Source organism: Hippocampus comes, unplaced genomic scaffold (genome assembly GCF_001891065.2).
Source record: "Hippocampus comes isolate QL1 unplaced genomic scaffold, H_comes_QL1_v1.1 scaffold41, whole genome shotgun sequence".
NCBI lineage: Eukaryota > Metazoa > Chordata > Actinopteri > Syngnathiformes > Syngnathidae > Hippocampus > Hippocampus comes.
In genome coordinates, this window is record NW_017805153.1 from 2,134,195 (window position 1) to 2,157,942 (window position 23,748).

A 23,748-nucleotide genomic window follows, 5' to 3' on the forward strand; every position below is an offset into this window, starting at 1 on the left:
AGAATGAGACTTTTCACATTCATTTTTCTTCCAGATGGAAGTACAGAGACTAACATTAAGTATAAATTTCTCTTACGTTGTAAATCTTGACAATAAATCATTATTTCAAAGTAATAAAATGAAACATGTTTTTACAATATGAATGATGTTTTATCTGAGTAGGCTTTTAATGTGAAGTAAAAAAAAAAAAAAAACAATACTACACTTTACCATGCACCATAAGTATTGTGTACAGGAAATCTTTTCAATGATATTTGTATTGATTGATGTTGTAAATAGGTTTATATACTGTGAAGCACTGGGGTCAAAGTCAAGGTCCGGGGGACTGATCTGACCCACCACATCATTTTATGTGGCCCGCGAAAGCAAATCAAGCAGGTTTAGTTCCATGATACTTGCTAACGTCTGAAGCAAAATTTCAAATTGTCATATATAATCCAAAATAACATATGATATTGCAAGCATTTTCTCATTACCAAACCCCTTATTACCGGTACATTGATGTAAATAATGTAAGTCAGTATTCTTGACTTCTGATTTTAAAACTAGTTCTCCATCAATTTGTTATGTGCTGTGTATGTAATATGGGGAGGTGATTAAACATTTATATGGTTTCACAAAATTCACCATCATAATGGCCCTCCAAGGGAAACCGTAACTACAATGTGGCCTGCAACAAAAATGAGTTTGACACCCCTGCTGTAAAGCTTCATTAAATACATTCATTAAATACACTCCAATTCTGCATCATGAATTTCTATACCGCTTCCTACAATTTAAATTTCAATTGGATTTCCATTTAACGTTTGCCTACTCAATTCAAATTCGAGAACTGAATTGGAATTTTGGGGTCGTTCTCATTTCAGCGCTGAATTTCGTACAGCCCTGAGCGACACCCATGATCTCATGTTAACAAGCAGTTTCACACATAGGCGTTTCTTCCAAACTGCCTGGATGGCTCCAGAAATTCTCTGTGGAGGCTGCTCGTGGCCTTGCCGCGCTCGTCATCCGGGTTCACAAACACAGCAGCGGCCCTTGAGGATTGATGGCCTCTGCAAACACCAGGTGGAAGGAAGTGAAGACAACTCTTTTAACAAAAGACACCAGGCTGTTTGAAACACTAATTAATGCAAGCTAATGGTGATGCTCATTCATGGAAAATGATGTATTTATCCATCCAATTTCTATACCACTTATCCTCAATATGGTCACGGGTGTGCTGAAGCCTACCCCAGACTTGAGTTGGGCAAGAGGGGGGCATACCGGTCCCTACACTAGTCACCAGCCAATCACAGGGAAATTATGTTATGTTTTTTTTTCTGTAAATGTTGTGTTTTTCAAAGTCTTCAAATTTCCCCTTCATGTCCATTTTTTTTTCATTGCTTGTATTTTGTCTTTTTTTTCCGATTTTAGCTTGCTGGTTTTTACATTCAAGTTTCTTTTTATCACTTTCATCTTGATGACAGTGTTTTGGCTCCGTTAAGGGATAACAGAGATTCCAATAAATTCCTAAAGTCCGGCTCAACCAATTTGGGCCCCAAAAGTTTATGTAGGACTTCTTTGATTAGAAAAAAAACATTGGCAAACATGGCCGCTAAACACTATTAAAGGGTGTGAAAGCAGGATTTAGAGGCTAATGTGTGTCGGAGAACTGTTGCTGACTGAGGCCCATTGTCAACTTGCCTGACGCTCGAGCTCTCTGAAAGTGAGAGACAGAAAATCAAACCTCCCAAAATGGATAACACGGATCCAGCCCAGCCGATGAAGAGCGCCGCTCCCAGTTCAAACCTGCCATGGACATCAAACCCCTGAAATTCACTGTGGGACTTCATACATGTCACCCCGGCTGTCGTTACCTACTTCTGTGCAACAAAGAGGGGGTCGAAGAAGTCGCTGGTGATCCTGTGAGCGTATATGGAGCAGGCGGTCATGCAGCACAATCCTGTGGAGGCAAATGAAGATGTAATCCTGTGACTTCAAATCGGTATTAGAGGCCAAAATTCCACTCTCAGCTTTGGGGAGTAAATTTTACCGCTGAGGATGTACTGAAAACCTGCAAGGACTGCCAGGCGAGTTTTGGATGTCTCGGAACCTCCTACTTTTGTGCACTTCATTCCAAGCAGGGAAAGTATGGCTCCAAAGAAACCCAGACACACCGCAGCAATCATCAGGCCCCGACATACTTGGATGTACGCTTGATAACAAGGACAGAGGAGCAGGAAGAGTAATGACAGGCTATGGATGACCATGGTGTTGGGGGCCGGGGGCGGTCAAGCTTCAGCTCCTTGTCATCAGGTGAAGGAGAAAATCACTTTCAAACCCTCTTGATCTGAAGCTTCTCTTTAAAGGCTTCGGCAGAATATGAACTCAACTCACCATCCAGAGCCAGCATAGAGGGAAAGTCCTTGCAGTTGGACACGCCTGTGGAGTCGGTCACACATGTTTTCCACAGGTTAGACCAGAAGGTAGCCGTAGTGATGACCGTCCCATCCACTGAGGAGACCTTCCAGTAGTCTGTAGGAAGTGTGGATGACACCAGGATCCACCCGGAGACACTCAGGAGAAACGCAGAAATCTCTGTTGATGTGGTGCTCATTGTTCCTTTTGGGCTTTGGATGTGTGGATCAAATCAGGCCTGGCAAGGCTCTTGCTGATGTGACACCTTTGTGTTCTCCTGCAGAAATGACTGAGGAGCTCTGGGCGGGTTGGTCTAGCACCTCCGCGCCAAGGCTGGCAACACTTGATGTGGAATTACTTGAGGCCCTCTTGAGGTTGGCTGACATTCAATAAGCAGTTTGATGTTATTGGACTACTCCCGCAGGGGTGGGCAAACTTTTTAGCTCGGGGGCCACATTGATTTCTAAATTTGACAGGTGGGCCGGGGTCAGCACAAGATATGGTATATATAAAAAAACGTTTATGTTTACAGTCCATACCAAACATCAACAGAACAAAAGCATTCAAGTATTACCATACTTTTTTTCATGAGAACAGTGAGATAACTATGGTATATGTCCTGTATGAACGTCCAAGTACGGTATGTTAACAACATACATTGGTGACAACACAAGCAACAAAGTGCAACAATATATTGCCCAAAAACTGCGGCATACAGTACAGGTACAGTACATGAGAAAATATAACAAAGGTAGGACTATTTGCTCCAAAATGAGACGAGTAAAAGACCTGGTGGCTTTCTTTCCACTCACTCACGGTCTCGAACTCGACCTCCCCTCGATCACCACACAAGAGAGCGTTGCTCAGCTGATGTCGTGCTTCGAACTTTTCAAGCCAGCCACAGGACGCTCCGAAGTATTCAATGCCCATAGTTAGCGTTATGGAACTCGCTTTCTCTCTTATTAGCAGTCCAGTTTGCGGAAAGTTTTTAGCACGATAACAGTCAAGCCATTTCAGGAAACGTTCATTTCCTTGACTGTCGTACTTCGTAACCCGCTTCGTTTAATGAGATACACTTCATTTTCTCTTCCGCGGCCATTACCGCTCCTCTTTGTTCGGATGCCATACTCTAATATAGGATGTTCGCAATTCCAGTAAAACTCACTGCAACAAAGAGTCGCCTGCATGTCGCCGTTTTGGATCCAATGACAGAAAATAGCGGTGCGGATACATGTATTTCGTCGTATCGAGCGGGACTTACTTGAGTTAGTGCTACTGCGGGCTTCCGTATCGTCTCCCCCTCCCTCCCTGTGCTCTGCGACTTCAAGTAACTGCGCCACCTGGCGTTTAAATGCCTGTATTACAAGTCCAAATGAAATGAATGCAATAATTTACATCGAACCTTAATTGTGTACTGTACCAACCATCGGCGGGCCGGATTAAAAAGACCAACGGGCCGGATCCGGCCCGCGGGCCGTAGTTTGCCCATATCTGGTTCACTACTGGCATGCACACAGCTCATCACTCCACACACATTCATGGGGTCTGCAAGGTACAAGGAAGTTTTTAATTGACAGGATGCGAGGGGTCCCTGACAGAGAAGGAACATGTGATGGGCAAGACAGATAGCATAGACATGGCTTGTGCCTGGAATGGCTTGCTTTCAGGTTAGATAAAATAAGATAAGATAAGATAAGATAAGAAATACTTTATTACTCTCGCAATGGAGAAATTCCCAAATAGTAACCAATCCACTGCTTCCCATCTGTTATCATAGTAGCAGTAGAGGGATTAGGATGCTCTGCACTCAGTTGGCAACACTGTCGCGCCAATCTGCAAAAATGTCATGGAGGCCACTGGATCTGGAACTGAAAAAGATTAATTTCAGTTTTAATACTGAATGTATGGTGTTAAGATATGATTCCTCTCTGTTAGCTGGATTTGAAAGAAACAACGTAGAATGCTGTTGAAGGTATTTCCTGCTTACTGTGATTACAATCACCTTTGGTAACCCCTCACCCCCACTACTTTTATGACCCCTCCAGAGGACATGTCAACATCAAAAGAGGAACTGTTATCTCAAGTATCTGTGTTGCAGCTATTGAGGGACTGCGCTTTGCTATGAGTACTATTGATCTCAGTTTCTTTCCTGAACATTTGTTTGCACACTTAAAACAACGTATGTGGTGTTAAAGTTTATCTTCTTCCTCCTTGGTTGATTAACGGCCCCCCAAGTGTCTTCTGTTGTGCCCCCGCACCTTGGGTCGGTCCCTGATCGCTGTTAAGCCCCCCTGGGAAGACCTCTTATCTCAGGATGTATGCACAGCGGGGGTTCTGGAACTTGCCATCACACCAAATGGTGGGTAGTGGTCGTTTGGTCTCACCTCACCACTCCCACCTTCTTCCAGCCACACCGGGTCAGATGTCATGTTACTTTCTTTGTTTCCGGGATTTGCATGAGTACCTAACCGCCTCTCATTATCATATTGTCTCTATATAATCTTATGAATGTGTTTCTTCTAGGCTTCCTGATTCAAATCTGGACCCCTCAGGAGCCCGAATCGATTCGTAAACTGCAGAAAATAAATTAAAACCCTTCGAAGGAACTGTTCATCGCCTCCAGCCTTTATTTGGTTAACCAACATCCTCATCATCCGAAATTCAACGAACACGTGAGGAAGAGAAAGGCCGCTCTTCCCCCAACAATGCTCATGCAAATTTTTGTCATGATATGTGTTCCTGGTTTCTTTCTGTCTGTCAGTTCATTGCTTCTGTTTCTGTTGCCAGCGGTCACATTTCCCAGTCACGTCTGGTTCCTTTTTGTTCTGAAGTTGTTCCCGGATTTGGTTGGTTACTTTGAATCTTGTTTTATTAAACTTTGTTAATTTTGTATTTTACCTTCTTTTCCTTTTTGTGAGTAAATACTTTTTGAGATTTCTCCTGGTCCCCAGTCTTGCCTCCCTGCTTCACTGAACAGGGGTTCACCTTTGGCTTTCCAACACCACAAAAAACTTCTCTGTTCAATGACAAACAGTACTAATTGTTGAAGTCTAGGTCCATGTGTGTTATTTCAATTTTTATTTCAAAAGAAACATTAGATTAAAAAAAAATGCAATGTAAACTGGTCGTGATTCTTTGTGCAGCGACGCAAGGGTGGAATGAAGTGAGGCTCAATTCAGGGACATGCACTTATGGTTAGGCAGGTGAGGCACTGCCGCCCCCTGCTGGCCGTTCTCGACAAGTAAAGTATATGGTACATCCATCCATCCATTTTCCGCTCCGCTTTGTTCCTACAAGGGATGCTGGAGCCTAACCCAGCTGTCTTAGGGCAGTAGGTGGGGGACACCCTGAACCGTTTGCTGGCCAATCGCAGGGCACACACAGAACAACAACCATCCACGCACACACTCACACTTAGGGACAATTTAGAGTGTTCCATTAACCTGCCATGCATGTTTTTGGAATGTGGGAGGAAACCGGAATACCCGGAGAAAACCCACAAGGCACGGGGGGAACATGCAAACTCCACACAGGTAGATCATGGCCCAGAATCGAACCCTGCACTGCTGCCCTGTGAGGCCGGCGTGCTAAACACTCGACTACCCGGCCGCCTGTATATGGTCCAGTAATTGGCAATTATTTCTTAATTAAAATAGCTGAATGTGCTTATTTTCTATTCAAATACATGGGCAGGAAGTAAAGTGAAGCCTTGCGTGTTCTTTGTGGTGTTTTACGTTGTTTTCTTTATTATTTCTCTATGGTGAAAATGCCACTGTGTGTGGCATACAATGGTACCAATAAGTCAGGGAGGAGCACTAAAGACACATTTCATTGGTAAAAATGCTATTTTTAATTTGCTCTTAAGGTACTGTACCTATATCTCTGAGTGGTCTATTGATCGTCCATTTATATAACCTGTACGCCCAGAAAATACCTTCCCTCTGCTTGCACGTGGCATTGCCGCAATCCATAGAAGAAGCCCATAGATCATACATAAACCAAAAGAGCAAGCCTTGGCTGTTTGTGGACTTGCCAACTCCAGTAAATTTTTTCATAACTTGTTGAATTCTTTACCGATTTTGACTCAGATTGGTTTGTTCGAAAAATAAAAGACACGCATTTATGAAACGAGACACGTAGGTGATTTTATAATTGGGGCTTTCAGAACATATTGAATATAAAGGGACGAGCAAATGCTTTTATTTTTATTTTTTTGTTTAAAGAGAGCTTTGCAAAAAAAAAAAAAAAACAATGAACTTGACCTTATATTAACTATTCTTTAGTTTTTTTGCATCACATTGTTGAACATTTGGAAATGATAGAAGCTTAATTAAAAGCTTTGCACACAAATATTCCAGAATTCAACTTTGACCTTATTTAAAACATATGTTTCAATGAAAGTCAAAATTTAAATATAGGATAATCTTTACGTTTGGGTTCATATTTTTACATTTGACTCCAGAGGAGTAGAGCCTCACCAGCCATGAACCTTTCTTTCACTGGTTCTATTCAAACTTTGTTAGCAGCTTCCAGACTGTAAACTCTACCTTTCACATTCAAATTGATAAAAGTTATTGTTTTTCGAATGTTTTTCAGGCTTCAAATTCAAAATGAGAGGAGCTATTTTTAAAAAAACGAGTTGATATTTTTGAACCTGAAAGATGTTGTATTTGTAGTGTATTACATTGTGTGTAGGTTGAAAAGTATTTGCAAATAATTGTATTCTGTTTTCATTTATATTTTCACAACTTCCAAACGTCTTTGCAATTGGGGTTTGTATTAAAAAAAAAAAAAAAAAATCTTATTCCGATTGCATCTTCTCAAAATTGAATTATGGATGCATTTCTAACCCCCCAAAGGTGGTAAGCTACTTAAAGGTTGAGCTCATAAATAATTTACATGAAGTGAGTTACCCTTGGCATTTCAAGTATGAATATTGTGTACTGTGTTTTGTTCCACACTCTAAATCTGCTGCTGAACCCACCTCACCTAATTCGACAAGGCCATAAAACTTTTCTGGCATTCTAGGACAAGAAATTCCAAGTGGGTTGCAGCAGGACGCATCAGCAGAAAGCTGCTCATTAGCTGAAGCCGTGGTGCCAACAAATAAAGTAAGCGGAAATTCCCCATCCAATAAACTTTAAATGAAAGGGACTCAGTAGGAGCAGTCACTGACCTTTGCTAACATTTTAAGGGGGGTATCCTGAATAATATTGCATTTGTGGAACATGCAGTGAGTGACAAAATCCACCCATTTGAATCCATCCCATTTTGCAACTTTGTTGACTGAAAATGGCATCACAGTTGCTTGGGGCTCATGTACTTGCCCTTCAATGGAGTCCGATACACATTGTAACTTTAACTCATTTCTGCTACAGTCTCAGTTGTAATATCAGAGATTGATCGGTGACCAAACCAAGGGTGTAGTAATGTGGTCTACCTTTTGGCTGAAGTGAGCTGGGATATAGGCTCCAGTTCTCAGTGAAAACAGGATCAGCGGTGCAAAATGTTTGTACAGGATGATAGGTGGTTATAATAAAAATATGCGTTATGTATCTGCTGTGGCGGCACGGTGATCGACTGGTTAGCACGTCCGCCTCACAGTGCAGAGGTCATGGGTTTGATTCCGGGCTCCGGCCTTCCTGTGTGGAGTTTGCATGTTCTCTCTGTGCCTGCGTGCGTTTTCTCCGGGTGCCGCAGTTCCCTCCCACATTCCAAAAACATGCATGGTAGGTTCATTGAACAGTCTAAAATGTCTTTAGGTATGATTTTGAGCACAAATAGTTGTTTGTCTATGTGTGTCCTGCAACTGGCTGGCAACCAGCTGAGGGTGTACCCTACGCCCCTGCCTGAGGACAGCTGGAATAGGCTCCAGCACATCCGCAACCCTCATGAGGAGGATAACGCGGTTCAGATAATGGATGGATGTATTTGTTACCTTATATTATTTCACATTTCTTTCGCCATTTCTGTTTCTGGAATTGGGGAGAGGAAAGGTTTTAGTAACCTGTGTTGTGGATATATTTTGTGCCTCTATCCCAGCTGACTGTCAGTGAAAGGCAGATAATTGTAATTCTGTATACTACGGTCTTGTCAGAACACCACATCACTGCCAAGGTCACTGGTTAATCCAGTTTAGCAACAGTTTGTTGCTGATAACAAGTCCGAAAATTAAGATAAGAAAACCTTTACTTGTCTCACAATGGAGAAATTCCCAATTTACAGCAGCAAAATTATGAAAAGGAGAAGGACAAGAGCAAAAAGTATTTTAATAAATATAAATGACAAAATATGAATATAAGCATATTAAAAATGGGTGAGTGGGGCTGAGTCCGGGTTTTCAGTCTGTCTATTCAATAGCCTGACAGCAGTCGGCAGGAACGAGCGGCGGTACCTCTCCTTCTTGCAGCGCGGGTGTATCAGTCTCTGGCTGAAGGAGCTGCCCGGTGCTGTCAGGGTGGGAGGGTCTGTCCATCATAGCGTTTAGCTTGGCTAGCATCCTCCTGTTGCCCACCTCCTCCAGAGTGTCCAGGGAGCAGCCCAGGACAGATCTGGCCCTTCTCACCAGTCGGTCCAGTCTCTCTCTGTCCCGGGCTGAGATGCCAGTCGGTCCAGTCTCTCTCTGTCCCGGGCTGAGATGCCAGTCGGTCCAGTCTCTATCTGTCCCGGGCTGAGATGCTGCCTGACCAGCAGACTATGCAATAATGAATGGCTGAGGCCAACACAGAGTCATAGAAGGTCTTAAGGAGTGACCCCTTAACTCCAAAAGACCTCGGTTTTCTAAGCAGGAAGAGCCAGCTCTGCCTTTGAAAAATGAGAAGTATAACAACCCTCATGTCACCATACAAACATCTGGGGGATTTCCTTTTTTTTTTTAGCTGAGGGGTGTTCGGGTTCTGCACAGCACTCATTCATGCTGACCACTGAAATGTGATCAACCACAACCAAGGCTCCCTCAGACGTTTCTTACACAGAGCATGTGAGCATTGTTGGCGTTGCAACCAAAGATGTAACCCCCACCCCCACCCCCTCCCCTTGAAGTCTGTCACATGTTTTCTCCCAAGTCACGAGTTGTTCGCTTTATGTAATCTGTGAACACAAAAAGATTACTGGACTTTTTCTTCTTCCTTCTGCATGTCATATCTTATCATGATTTGCACCATTCTGTTCTGTGAGAATTAACCATGTTTGGAATGAATGAAATGAACCACATCGTCGCTCGTCTTTTACTTAAGAAGATGAAATGAGAACAGGACTGTGATCACAAAGGGACCAAAAGGAAACCGCTCACGAGGCTGTGGATTGATGATTTTGACCAACTTGTGCTCAACCGCTTTTGATAATCCCCACCTGGCTTTTTCTCTCGAGTTCCTTTCCCAGAATGATTTGTCTCAAGACTTGAGTCTCCTATTACGAGATAATAGCTGACCATGGGTAACAGGATTTGTCATAAAGTAGATCCTACAACGGCAGGTGGTGTGAAAGGAGGTCAAGGTTAAGAGCACAATGAAAAGGGAAGCATTTAATGTCTAACTGTCAGTAAACACTATTATTAGTACGTATTAGAATAGACTATGTGACAAGAAATGGTGACAGACCTCTTACCCTTTACTTAAAGTCACTCAAATCAAATGTCAAGTCGGAAACATGCTTCCTGACACTGCTATGAATTCTCCTACCGACTGTGACGTTTTTGGCCAGACCAGGCTTTAGGGTTAATGTGTACCTGTTTTATGCACATGCATAAGAGAGCAAATAAGGATAAGAGGAAGTCAGGAATTTGCTGAGTCATTCTGACACGCAAGGTGTCAATGGCACTTGACACCTTTAAATTGTGAAAGTGTCTGGCCTTATTTTGCCTGTACATGTACGGAGGCTGTCAGATTCACACACTAGTACTTTTTAAACTTAAAAAAATATATATTATGTTTGGCTAAAGTTTAGAGTCATCTTTAAAATGTTTTAATTAAACATGACCCTTAAAACCGTAAGGAATGTCATGTTGGTCCTACAGTTCACCACATGACATCAACCCACAGTTATTGTATGGTATATAAATTGGAATAATTAGAAAATGGAAGAACGAGGAATTTTTATGGGCACTTTATTTATAAATGTACCATTATAGTCGAAACTCCAGCCCAATCTGTTTATGTGTATCTGTTAACATGTAGGCTATTTAGACTGCTTTGTTTTACATTACAAATGAGAATGTGACTTCAATTGCCTTACCTGGATAAAAAAAAATCGATGCATAAAAGGTGACCTCAAATGATTTCAACATATATGATCACTGATAAAATTCTTAATAATGCTATTTATTTAATTTGTCAGATTTCAAAGAAAGGGATAAAAGGAACCTTCAAATTAAATCAAATTATTTTTTTTTCTGAAAATGCCTTGGAGAACCTTTTGCGTTGATATGTACTGTATTTTCAGAGCAAGTCAGGTCAATCTATATAGGCAAAATTTCAGAAGAAGATCAATTTCAGTCGTTACTTACTGGTAAAACAGTAATTTACAAACGGGTCAAGCAATTCAGGACAAAGCAACTGTTCAAAACCTGAGCTCTAAACCTGAAGGGGATGTTGATTCTGTCAGGGACTCTCTCACAACAACAAGAAGTAGATTTGGAGGCGCAATCATGTAGTTGAAGTTGTGTTGTCTGGACCGTAAGAGGCAGAGACAGGTGGTTAAAAAAAAAAAAAAAAAAAAAAGTTGATGGTTTAGTCAAAAAGGCAGCAGGGTAAACTTAGGATGTAGGTGGTGGAGGCAGAGGGAGCTGGCTCTCTGGAGAATATTCACCAGGAGAAACTCCAGTGAAACAAAAGTCCGGAACTAACGGGTTACTCACTCTCTGCAGGTACTAGTTCAAAGGCTTGACAACACCTCCAGAGCATATGGTATGGAGATCCATGCCGACAAAACAAAAATCATGACCAACAACAACAATGGCATTCTCTCTGACATTGAAGTCAATGGACAGGCACTAGACTGTGTGGCGAGCTTCAAGTTCCTCGGAACAATTGTGTCTGATGAAGGATCAAAGCAGGAAGTCCTTGCCAGAATTGCTCAAACGACTGCAGCCCTGGCAAAACTCAGGCCCATATGGAAAGATAATAACATCAGTCTGGCATCAAAAGTGATGCTGCGCTCACTTGTCACCTCAATCTTTCTCTACGCTTGCGAATCATGGACTATTACAGCAGAGCTGTAGAGGAGATGAGATGCTAAAGAAGACTTTTGGGTATCTCCTACACCCAACATGTCACTAATGAGGAAGTCCGTCAAAAGATCAGACAAGCCATCGGCCCACATGATGACATCCTATCCACTGTCATTAAGCGGAAACTGAGGTGGTACGGACACGTCACCAGATCCTCAGGCCTTGCAAAGACCATCCTGCAAGGCACCGTACAAGGTGGCAGAAGAAGAGGGAGGTAAAAGAAAAGATGGGACGATAACATCATAGAATGGACTCACTTGAAACTCAATGAGGCAATGAGAGCTGCCGAAGACAGAGAAGGATGGAGAGAGCTGGTCAGCAGATCGTCTGTGGTGCCCCAACGACCCTCTAGGGCAGCGGTCCCCAAACTTTTTCCTGTGAGGGCCGCATAAGCTTTGCTTACAGTCGTTTCTTTGCGCTGAAAGAAACAAAAACAAAAACATCGTTTGTCCACTTTGGGTTAAATACCCCGCATTCTATTTTTCTCTTACCGAACCTTTTCGCCATGATCCCGTTCTCTGAGAGAGGGGCCGGTTTCGGATTTTTTTTTCTGGCGTTGCCAGATAACGGCACAGAAAGATGCACCAAATGTCACCTTATTGTATCTGTGTTTATGAAATAGTTACTAATTAATAGTTAATAATGAAAACGGTTCAGAACTAAGGAACATTTTATTGCAAAAGCCCAACTTTATGATCAAAGACAAATCCACATCGATGAAAAATAAATCAAAATACTCTGTGGTATTTTCAGGGGGCCGGACCAAATGCGGAGGCGGGCCGGATCCGGCCCGCGGGCCGTAGTTTGGGGACCCCTGCTCTAGGGTTACGGGATAGACGAGACGAGAGCAGGTACTTAAACAAGTAACATCAGCAATACGCGGGGTGCAGGTGTCAGGATAGTCAAATACATTTGGTAGCACTACCGATCGAGACAGAATTCTCTGACAACATCCTTCTTTTGGTTTTGTCATGACGGTTGGCAAACAACCTCATGGTGCATTACCGACACCAACTGATATGAAGTGCGTGTCCTAATTTCACTCAGCCCAATAGGGAAGGAAGAGAAAAAGAAAAACAAACAACTATATACTACGAAGTATACCTATTTGCCTTAAACACTGCAAAAGCATCTTATATTCTTTCCTGCGTGGGCTAATCCTCAGAATGTCTCGACTACAACAACTTCACACTGAACAATGTCAGATAATCAAAGCTCTCGTCTCGACCTGATACCTTTCACGCCTGAATAAGACATGTTCACCCGTTTCTAATTCCCCACAGCTACATTCTCCCGATTCATGCTTAGCCATCCTAAACAATGTACTGTTCAAGCCCGTGTGCCCAAACCTTACCCTTGACATGATTTCAGCACTTGTGTTTCCCTTAGCTGTGCTCATTTCACCAACCTTCCTCTGTATCCTATGATAGCATCTTTCTTTCCTCTCTTTGCTTTTGACACTTTTCCTTCATTTTCTATTTTACAATACCGCTTGACCATATTTCAACGTGGACAATGACGAATTTTGAATTTTGGAAAGATATAAAAGCTACACCACATGGTCTAAAAAGCTCAAATTTTCAGGACTGAATTGTTCTCAGATCAGATTCATTTGTGTAAAAAAATATAGATATATATTAAGCAATTCTAGTATCACCTGTAGAATTGACACGCACAACGTGGGTTGCAATCATTTTGGATCCCCCTGTATAGTACTGTAGGAGAAGATTAAAACCTGTTGTCTTCTGAAGAGCGACAGAATGTGTCTTTTCTGTGTTTCAGATTAAGTGGATTCTTAAGGTAGAAGCACAATACACTGAGCCTTGTTAGGGAGGTAACATTTGCAACAAAGGTTTTTAACAGTGTTTGTCTGTTGCCAGCCCATCAACCAACAACTTGAGCTACACAGACACACGCCCAAACGAGTTCTTAGAAAATGGATTCACCTCCGGAATTTGTGGCTAACCTGCAGCTCTTTGGCAACCTCCGTGTAACTCATTGTTTAATTTTTCACTTCAACTCTTGATGGTTCCCACCTTCATAAATGTTTGGACACATTAGTGCAGGAGACTTCTATCCTGGCCACTGTCCTGCCTGAGAGAGATTCAAAAGGATCGTTATCCAGCTTCTGCAGACCTTGCTGATGAGCTGAACATTTGAATCTGGTGTGTTGCAGGGAGAGACAGAAAACAGGTAGGACAGTGGCCTTTGAGGAACAGGATGGAAGACACCTGCATTAGTATGAGCAAACACGGCTTGTTTGTTGAACTATACAGTAAATAGTGCCAGCTACACACCTGGACAAATGTGTTGAAAGAAATTAAAACCGGCAGTGGTCACAGAAATAACGAGACAAATGTAAAAATAAATAAAAATGTAACGAAAAGCAAACAATGAAAATCCAACCTTGTTTTTCAATTGGGCTTCGACAGAAGGATGAAAAAAAGTTCACGAAAGGTCTAAATGATATGATGTCTCCGCCAAACTTAATATTTTTGTTTGCGCAACCTTTGATGCTATCACTGCATTCACAGGATTTCTTAACACTCAGGGAGACTAAACTTCACCCCTCAGCAGGTAGTTTGGCCGACTAAGTCTTCATGAGCAAACATCTTGAGTTACCTCTGGTTTGTTGGGTGCTTTCTCCAGAAAGCAGGTTTCTACTCTTTCCACAGATGCTTAATTGGATTTAGATCAGTGCTCATAGATGGACCACCTTCGGAAAAGTCCAATGTTTAACTCTTCGCCGTTCTTGGGTGTTTTTAGCTGTGTGTTTTGGGTCATTTATCCCAATGCAAAACCCATGAACTGCGACTGAGACTAAGCTTCCTGACACTGGGCGTTTCTCTTTCGAAAACCTTGATAGTCTTGAGATTTCAATATACCCTGCACAGGTTCAAGACACCCAGTGCTCAATGTAGCTAAGCTCCACCAGAACATAAAAGGCCCTCCTCCATGTTGCACCAAGGCAGTTCTTCTCAAATAGTGGGGCATGTGATGCTGAAGAACATGCTTTTTTTGTTTGTTTTTGACACACAAAAGTAAATGCAATTGTGCTATTATGACTACTATTACAACAGTAAGTGGCAGTGGTGCTACCATTGTCAGAGTGTGAACAGGGACTATTAGCTCTAAGCAGGAGCTGAGAGTTGTCGTATCATGGTTCCATCTCTACTTTGAAAAGCTGTGCACTATAAAACATGCATATTGTAGCTATTAAGCCTGACTTCCCCATTTTTGATTAAACAAACAAACAAACAAACATTTGTGTATCTCTGTGTATGTTAGTAACATACTTTTTGTGTTAATGCACATTGCACTCTCACTTTCACAAAACGTATTTAAAAAACAGAGTAAAATAAAGTAGATCACCTTTAACCTGGTGCATGACCTGCATTGATGGATTTTGTTTTTTTTTTTAGCGCCCAGCAGTCTACAATTGCAGCTTGCGATCAGAGCTGTTGCGCTACATCTTTTATTGTTTTTATTTTATTATTGTCATTCAGTGTTTGTTTCATTTGCATTTCATCGATAGCATTGGCAAAGAATGGGAATCTGGAGTGCCAAGAGAAGCATTTTAAAACGGTACACATGAGTTACAATTGTTAACAGGCTGCAAAAGTGTGTCCCACGCGTCAGGTCTCGACAAAGGTAGGCAGTGATTTCCTTTTCACAAACTCATCAACTCTTGTGTCTACTTTATTTTTCTGTTCCGTTCATCTTTGGGGCCATTATGGCTGTTTCTCATCATGGCATGCGTGTGCAAGTGCGTGCGTATGCGCGTGCGCGCTAACGGGTCGACCGTGGGAGATTGGTTGATCGAAAAGTAGATCTTAGGTCAAAAAATTTAGGCACCCTTGCATTGAACATTGTGATTTTGGACTCCTGTTGATTCAGTATTTTTGATTGCCTCAGTATCTAATTTGCATTTTTGTTTTCTTTAAATTAGGTTAGTTTTGAGTGCAACCTTGCATCTCCTCACTACTTCCCTACGTTTGGATCCGCACCACATATATGACAAAAAAACATGTTGAAGTTAATCTTTGCTCTAAATTGTCAACATTGCTTTCTTCTTTTTCAGTATTTTTAATGCTAATAGGATAGAGTGTCATGCGAAGCTGTACTTATAATTTTCTAGACAAATTATACTACTTGTAGTTGCGGTATGAAAGTTGGGGTGGGGTGAAATATTTTTTTTCTTCCTGTGCTGGGGTGGTGATGGAAAATAATTGAGAAGCACTGCCCTGTGGTCAAATTATTTAATTTTTAATTTTTCTAGAGATGCCATCATTTTTGTCCAGCCCTGTTTCATGTTTTTTTAAAATATAATTCTCTTAAACCGCAATTCAAATGCAATGCCTGAGTTTAATTTCATTGGTTCATTATCAAATTTGTATTCATCAATTTTGTCAGATTCAAGTTTGTTTTATGACCACGATGTTAGCTGCCTGCCAGGACAGTCACCACAGCCCAAATACAAAATGGATCAGAAGACACATTTTCAGATGTGCTATATTCCGAATGGGGGAATTGTCATTCTTGTTGACAGAAATGAGGAGCCTCTGTTGTGCCAGGTTTCCCCTGTCACATTTGAATGCTTCTGACCTGGAGTATCAGCTCACCTCCTGTTAAAATTGAGAAGGATAACAGGGAAGTCTGCAAGCACAAGGTGAACATGTTAAAACGCCAGTATACAGTCGTGTTTTGTCCACAAGTCTATGAGGATAAGCAGTACACTGGGAAAAAAAGTTGGTTGGATTTGCATAAAGTATGGACATTAATTTCACACATTAAAATTATGTTTCACCAACATTAATATTGCAGAAAATGAAATCAGTTACATTGGTGAAGCATGAACTGTCCATACTTTGTTTGTCCCAATGTAAATCCAACAGATTTTTTTTTTTTTTTGGTGTAAATAGAACATGAGTCTGTTTTTATTAGCTTTGTTCTTTTGCACACTAAAAACACGTATAATCAAAACATTTCTCCGAAAAAAAAGACGATTAGGGGGAAATAAACAGGTGTCTGTTGTCATGACCCTCAATGAATTTAAACCAAACATGAAAATGATAGTGGGTTCTAATACAACAGCTGTACAATGAAAGAAGAAAATGACATTTATAGAGAAATGCTCATGTTCTCGCGTCTACTTTGTAAAATGTACTAACCACGTGTAAACGCTGTAACTTCATGACATTTATGCCTTCAAAGCCGCCTTTTTGAGCGACCGTTTATGCCAGTGCTCTTGCAAGCAGAAAGACTTGCCAAGAGGTTGACCGTTACTTCCCACCAATCAGGTGGCGGGTGGGAGGAGTCAAGACGAATCTTTTTTTTTTTTTTTTTTTTTACCGTAATGATGTGAGAACGTGACCTGCGGCTGTGTACCATACGTAACACACGTTGCGAACCGCTAACCTCGCGTAACATGCATCGACGTGGTCTTTAGGTGTTTTTCTAAGGGGGAGGAAGTCATCGTGACAGCTGTTTTGGGGTCCAATACGATGGAAAATGTCAAAAAAGATGCCAAGACGAATCCGGCAGCGTCGGCGAATCTCCTCTCCAAGTTAATTTTCTGGTGAGACATCCCGGAAGATAAACCTCAGCAGCCAGTATAACTAATAGCACTGTGCTTTTTTTCTTTATTTAACATTTATGTGTTGACGTTATAAGCCTTTTATGTAATCGATACTCGTACAGGTTGGCACCCGAACGTGACGTCACTTAGGTTTGGATGACGACTTTGTGCCCTAAAAAATATGAAGTACCGGACTGAAATGAGTTCCGGTCTGTGGTTTGACATGTGTTTGGTCCTCGAATCCAAGTTCTTAGCCCTTTCAAGTGCACAGACGCGGAGCAGGGCCATTGTCACTTGGCACCTATAACATTCATGATATTAAGGTTTCGTTCAGTTGTATAGTTACAGTGTTATGACTATTTTTCCCCACACTCCACACGTTCAACCCCAGATACTTTTTTTTTTCAATTTTTCCAAGACTTAGGGTAAAAAAAAGGGGTCTAGAATTGGCTGGTACTGAATGAGTTATGACTTCTTTTCCCTCCTTTTGTCTTGCTCGTCAGGTGGCTCAATCCCCTTTTCCGCGCTGGTTACAAGCGCAAGCTTGAGGAGGATGACATTTACCCGGTGTTGGAGGAAGACAGCTCAGAGATGCTGGGACAGCAGTTGCAAAGGTACAAACAATCACAACCGCTTTGTGCTCAGAGAATACTATTCGGATGTTGGCTCTGTGAAACTACATCTGACTCCATAAAATATCTTGCTCAAAACCTTTGATTTAATGTTCACATCACGTGGTGGGCCAATACCCTGTTCTCTGATTTTATATTTGAATGAATACAGTCATATGATCTTGAGACACTAGACTAGGGGTGTCCAAACTTTTCCTCTTTGTGCCGCCAACACAAAAATCAAATAATTCTTCAAATTTAATGTATTAAATTCACGAAAAGCAATGCATGAGGCAATTAAATTAATCCATCCATCCATTTTCAACACAGCTAATCCTGTTCATCGTTGCAAGGTGCTGGAGCCTATCCCAGCTCACTTCAGACGAAAGGCAGACGACACCCTGAACTGGTCACCAGTAATTTTTTAAAAATATCTTATATGCATCCATCATTCCATCCATTCCGTTTATGTTTTAAATAGATTGCATCTTTTTCGGTTATTGGTGATACGTTATATCGTTAGTGTGTGTCTCCCTCTAGAACTAGGGTGTCAAACTCTTTTTTGTCACGAGCCACATCGTAGTTTTGGTTTCCTCCCTGCGATCCGCTATGACTATGAACCCATCTAAATGCATGATTACCTCATATTATTACATATACACAACAAATTGATGTATAACTAGTTTTTGAAATCAGACTCCGGAACATTTTGTTTATTCAACAGTTTATTTTAAAAGTGTGATTAAGAAGAAATGCTTGCCTATCTAAATATCTCATATCTAAAGGGTATTAAAATCGAAGACAATCAGCAATTTTGGTGCTTTGGCAAAAAAACATGAACTCAAGGCACATGACTTGCCTCCATGGGCGACATAAAATAACGCGGTGGGCCAGATTTGTCCTCTGGGCCTTGAGTTTGACATCGCAAAATTGTGAGCTGGCGGCACATACTTTTTTTTTTATTTAAAATGTTATTCCCATCTCATTTGTGATTGGAATTCAATGCATGAAACATGTCCATGGTGCAAAATAGAGAGAGGCTCACCCTCTCTAATTACCAAACAAGGGTTTTAGAGATTTTGCATGATGTTTCTCTCCGTAATGGCACTGTTAAAGCCAATACACGGTAACAACCGTCGTTAAGTTGTTGGTTAAAGATTTATAACATGACTATGCAAGTGCAGAGTGCAAGTTGGGATGTCTCACTACAAGACCAATTCACAAACTTAAGAACAACACCTGGTTAATGACTCACTCATAGTCCCAGCACTCCTTTTTACATTTTACAGAGAGTAGGAAAAGCTTGGATTTCCCAAACCATCATTTTTCAGAAAGCAAAAACATACATGTTTGTTGAGCCATTCATATTGTATCTTCCATCCGTCCATCCATTTTCTGACCCACTTATCCGCACAAGGGTCGCAGGGCGTGCTGGAGCCTATCACAGCTGTCTTCGGGCAGGAGGCAGGGTAAACTGGTTGCCAGCCAATCGCAGGGCACACATAGACGAACAACCATCCATGCTCACATTGACATCTAGGGACAATTTCGAGTGTTCCATTAACCTGCCACGCATGTTTTTGGAATTTGGGAGGAAACCGGAGTATTAGGGGAAAACCCACGCAGGCACGGGGAGAACATGCAAACTCCACACAGGAAGGCCGGAATTGAACCCTGCACCTCTGCACTGTGAAGCCTAAGCGCTAACCAGTCGACCACCACATTGTATCTTCAAGAATGAAATTTGAAGAGAGCAAGCCATTTTTAACACTTTACATTAGTCAATAAATTAACAAAACAAAACAAAAAAAAACATACCCATGTGGAGATCAACCAATAGTTTCGATTTATGAAAAAACATGAAGTTGATTAACTTTTGACAAAGGGAGGTTTTGGCCCAATGCCAGCGGGATGCCTTCTTATGAGTGGAAAACCTTAGTTGTTACTGTTTCAATATTTTTGTTTCAATGATGGTAGTGTTTCAGTAACCACTGTGCTGCCATGGAATTCAATTTGAACTGGAACTGTAAACCACGAAATCTGTTGGTGATAAAATAGCGCAGCTCGGCAGCATGTTTTTAATGCCAATTCCCCAGCATGTTAGTTAAGACTGGGAACTGCCAATGTTTTGGAGGCTGCGCAAAAGAAGATTTCCCAGCCATTTCATGGCATGCTGCTGCATTTCCAATGTGGAATCAAGTGTGTTGTCTTGTCTTTGCAGTAGCTGATAATGTGGATGATGTACACTCATGGTTATTACATGACTATTTACAGCTTTAGCCATGCTTGTACAAGTTAATGAACTGTATTTATATGTTATTGGAATTGTATGAAACAAATCTGAATGTTCAGGTATTCATTTAGCTGAAAGCGTTGTCGTCATAGACGTCAGTGGTGTTGAACACATCCATCCATCCATCCATTTTCTAATCCGCTTATCCTCACCAGGGGTCGCGGGTGTGCTGGAGCCTATCCCATCTGCCTGAGGTGGGGGACACCCTCAACTGTGTTCCATTAAACCTACCATGCATGTTTTTGGAATGTGGGTGCAAACCGTAGTGCCCGGAGAAAACGCATACAGACAACAGGGAGAACATGCAATTTGAACAAAACATGATAAAGCTACTAATTAGAATGCTTTCAACAACAAAAAGTAACAGAAGAAAAAAAAACATTTTAAATACTTTCGAAAAATTGACCCCCACCCCCCAAAAAAAAAAAACCATTATACGTTTTTTTACACAGTACTGATATTTTTTATTTATATCCAGGATTTAAACTGATTAACGTTATTGTTTTTGACAAACGATCAGTAAAATAGAATTTTATGGCTACACTTGCTCCAAAAAGTCTGGCACAGGTGGCAGAAAAGACTGAGACAGTTGAGGAATCCTCATCAAACACCTCTTTGAAACGTCCCACAGGCTCAGGAACACTTCAGGAAACCAGTAAATACAGTTCGGCGTTACATCCGTATGTGCAGCTTAAAACTCTACTCTGCAAAGCAAAAGCCATTTATCCAAGGTGATGTGACACAGTAGTAGACATGACCCTGATCAATTTGAACATTAAATATCTTGTCTTGGGCGTGTATTCAATTAAATATAGGTTGAACATGATTTGCAAATGGGCGGCCCGGTAGTCGAGTGGTTAGCACGTCGACTTCACGGTGCAGAGGTACCTTGTTTAATTCCAGCTCCGGCCTTCCTGTGTGAAGTTTGTATGTTCTCCTCGTGCTTGCATGGGTTTTCTCCGGGTCCTCTGGTTTCCTCTCACATTCCAAAAACATGCATGGCAGGCTGATTGAACACTCCAAATTGTCCCTAGGTGTGGGTGTGAGCGCGACTGGTTGTTCGTTTCTGTGTGCCCTGCAGTTGGCTGGCAATCGGTTCCGGGTGTCCCCCGCCTACTGCCCAAAAACAGCTGGGATAGGCTCTAGCAACCCCCGCGACCCTAGTGAGGATAAAGCGGTTCGGAAAGTGCATGAATGAATGATTTGTAAATCCTTGTATTCGCAAACACAACGCCCCATCTTCACTGGAATTGGATTTGTACAACACATGTGACTAGATGGACCATTGCATAGTGATTTCACCCCCATCACACCATTCACACCCTGATATTTGTCAGATTTTATGGATTGATAGAAAGCCCACATTATTTCGATATTTGTAACGATTAACATTTACTGCGAGGACTTTTTTATGTCTGTGTGAACTGACCGACGTTATTTGAAGGCACCTCCCTGAACCCAAGAGGTGTCAATATTCAATGTCATTATCCCGTCAATCCGATTCAACCACGAAAGTTGTGTGTTAGAAACGATAAGACAAATATTCAATCACAAGCATCTGCCTATTCATGTGACGCGAGTGATCCAACCACACATCCGCCTTGGTTGAAGACCCAATTGGCCATACACATCTTGTCATCTTGTGTTTTACAACAGTATTTCTGATTCCACACTAAAAACAGACGTGGGTGTGCAAAATGTTGAGTGTGTCATGAGCGCCTGTTTGTGGCAGCGAGCTGACTGGGAAGCAGTCCTTGAAAAAGCAAACTGAGTTAGTTAAGTTAGGTGGCCGTTAACATGCCAAAGTACGCATCCAGACTGGGGTATTTATTTTTTAAATTTGTACCGGCGGGGTTTAGCCTGGAGCGCGCTCCGCCTACTGTGTGCAGTCTAACACACGCAGACAGATTTTGAACGCAATTGGTGTATTTGCCCGGAAGAGCATTAACTCATTTGATGCCAGCCCTTGTTCTCAAATTGGGACAACTGGTGCCATTTTTGGCCATTTGACTAATTTTTGAAGGCCTACAGAAAATTGAGTTCTGTAGCTATATAAGCGTGGAACCTACCAAAAGAAAGCTTTCAACCTCTTCTTCCATCAGTAAAAAAAGTGCATTTCTACCTTTTTACCATTCTTTCATGAAGAGCAGTTGAACATTGGTAAGTTTCTTGAAATACTCGTCTCCCAAGAAAAATTGTGGGGAAAAAGAGCTTTTTCGACCCAATCATGACACCCAGCACTTAGCCTGTTCACCTGTAGGATGTTCCAAACAGGTGTTTGATGAGCATTCCTCAACTTTCTCAGTCTTTTTTTGCCACTTCGCCACGCTTTTTGGGAATTTGTTTCAGCTAAAAAAATTCAAGGGTCATGATTAGTTGCTAAAAACAGTAAAGTTTATCGATCTGACCATTAAATATTTGGTCTTTGTAGCATTTTCAATTAAATACCGTATTGGCCCGAGTATAAGACGGCCCTGATTGTAAGACGACCCCCTCTTTTTCAAGACTCAAGTTTGAAAAAAGACTTTTTGAACACCAAATTAATTTTTATACAGAAAATAATTACAGTACATCTGAAACAAATGATTATAACAATATATTTGAGAGAAAAAGCATGTTATTTTGCCTCATTCAAATCTTAATATCTGAACATTTAAATATGTAAACTAAAGTGGAATCACATTTGTAAATGAATGGCTTTCTGGTTTTTGAAATGTAAATTACATCATAACTTCTCCTCAGCTGCCAGTTAACCTGGCCGATCTTCGACCCACTTTTCTCCAGATTGTCGCTACGTTTCTCCATTTTTCGTTATCTCTTCTATTATTTTCTTCTCTTTTCTTTCTTACCACTATTTTTTATTTTTCTTCTTTGTGCTACCGCTATTTTTATTTTTATTCTTCGTGGCAGGGGTTCACTTTGGCCTGGGGAGTCAAGTTCAGCATTCGCTTCAATTATATCTGGCGCCATCTAGCGTCGTGAATGGGTATAATGTCTAGACCCCGAATATAAGACGATTCCCACTTTTTCAGTCTTATTTCAATGCAAAAAACACCGTCTTATATTCGGGCCAATACGGTATAGGTTGAATCTCTTTTGCAGATCATTCTATTATGCTAAACAGAACGTCCCAACTTCATATGAATTGGGTTTTTACCAACAGATGAGGATGGGCAATGTCAAAAATAGAGCTAAAATCTGCTAACAAAATTCAGGCATCGGTTCTTTGCATTCTTGCATATTTTATAATACACTCTGACAGGGACCAGCGCCATCTGCACTGCGACCTTCTCTCTAAGCCAGGGGTGTCAAAGTCAAATGGACGGAGGGCCAGATAAAAATTTTTGCTGCAAGCCGAGGGCCGGACTGATCGAATGTTCATTGAAAATTTTAAAAATAACCACATATTGTTTATTGAACCAAATTTAATTGACTGAAAACCTAACAAATACATTCCAATACGGTCAGATAAATAAAGCAACATTTTTTTATGGCTATGTCAGTAAACTTTAATTTTCAACAGGCACAAAAAAATTTCCTTTGTATAAAAATACCCATAACATGAATGAAAAAAGCCGATATTATTCAAGGCACTATCACTAGTCCATATTTTCTCTTTTAGCAAAAGTAGGCTAAATTTACT

General features: G+C 41.3%; 2 protein-coding genes across 4 annotated transcripts in view; one reads left to right on the forward strand and one right to left on the reverse strand.

The window, feature by feature from the left end:
* Positions 1 to 1,362: 1,362 nt before the first annotated feature.
* On the reverse strand, positions 1,363 to 2,808 carry cldn10a (claudin 10a). Its single transcript, XM_019868411.1, has 4 exons — positions 2,377 to 2,808; positions 2,033 to 2,194; positions 1,861 to 1,942; positions 1,363 to 1,788 (listed from the first exon to the last, which is right to left on the reverse strand). The coding sequence occupies exons 1-4, from the start codon at positions 2,594 to 2,596 to the stop codon at positions 1,605 to 1,607; spliced, it is 648 nt and encodes a 215-aa protein (XP_019723970.1). The 5' UTR covers positions 2,597 to 2,808; the 3' UTR covers positions 1,363 to 1,604.
* A 14,160-nt stretch (positions 2,809 to 16,968) lies between these two features.
* abcc4 (ATP binding cassette subfamily C member 4 (PEL blood group)) overlaps positions 16,969 to 23,748 on the forward strand; it is a 39,700-nt gene continuing 32,920 nt past the window's right edge. For 2 of the 3 annotated variants that reach the window (XM_019868549.1, XM_019868550.1), the window contains exons 1-2: positions 16,970 to 17,201; positions 17,705 to 17,815. In XM_019868549.1, the coding sequence (XP_019724108.1) occupies positions 17,128 to 17,201; positions 17,705 to 17,815 (185 nt within the window). In that variant the 5' untranslated portion in view covers positions 16,970 to 17,127. Of the gene's footprint in view, positions 17,202 to 17,704; positions 17,816 to 23,748 lie in introns of all 3 variants that reach the window. The other variant, XR_002168098.1, reaches the window with a different exon arrangement.

Bases quoted from the DNA above. Each gene is read 5' to 3' on its own strand.
- cldn10a (XM_019868411.1), bottom strand. From the start codon at position 2,596: ATGAGCACCACATCAACAGAGATTTCTGCGTTTCTCCTGAGTGTCTCC. The intron at 2,195-2,376 runs GTGAGTTGAGTT...CTTGTTATCAAG, and splicing joins CTCTATGCTGGCTCTGGATG to CGTACATCCAAGTATGTCGG. The intron at 1,943-2,032 runs GTAAAATTTACT...TTGCCTCCACAG, and splicing joins TTTTCAGTACATCCTCAGCG to GATTGTGCTGCATGACCGCC.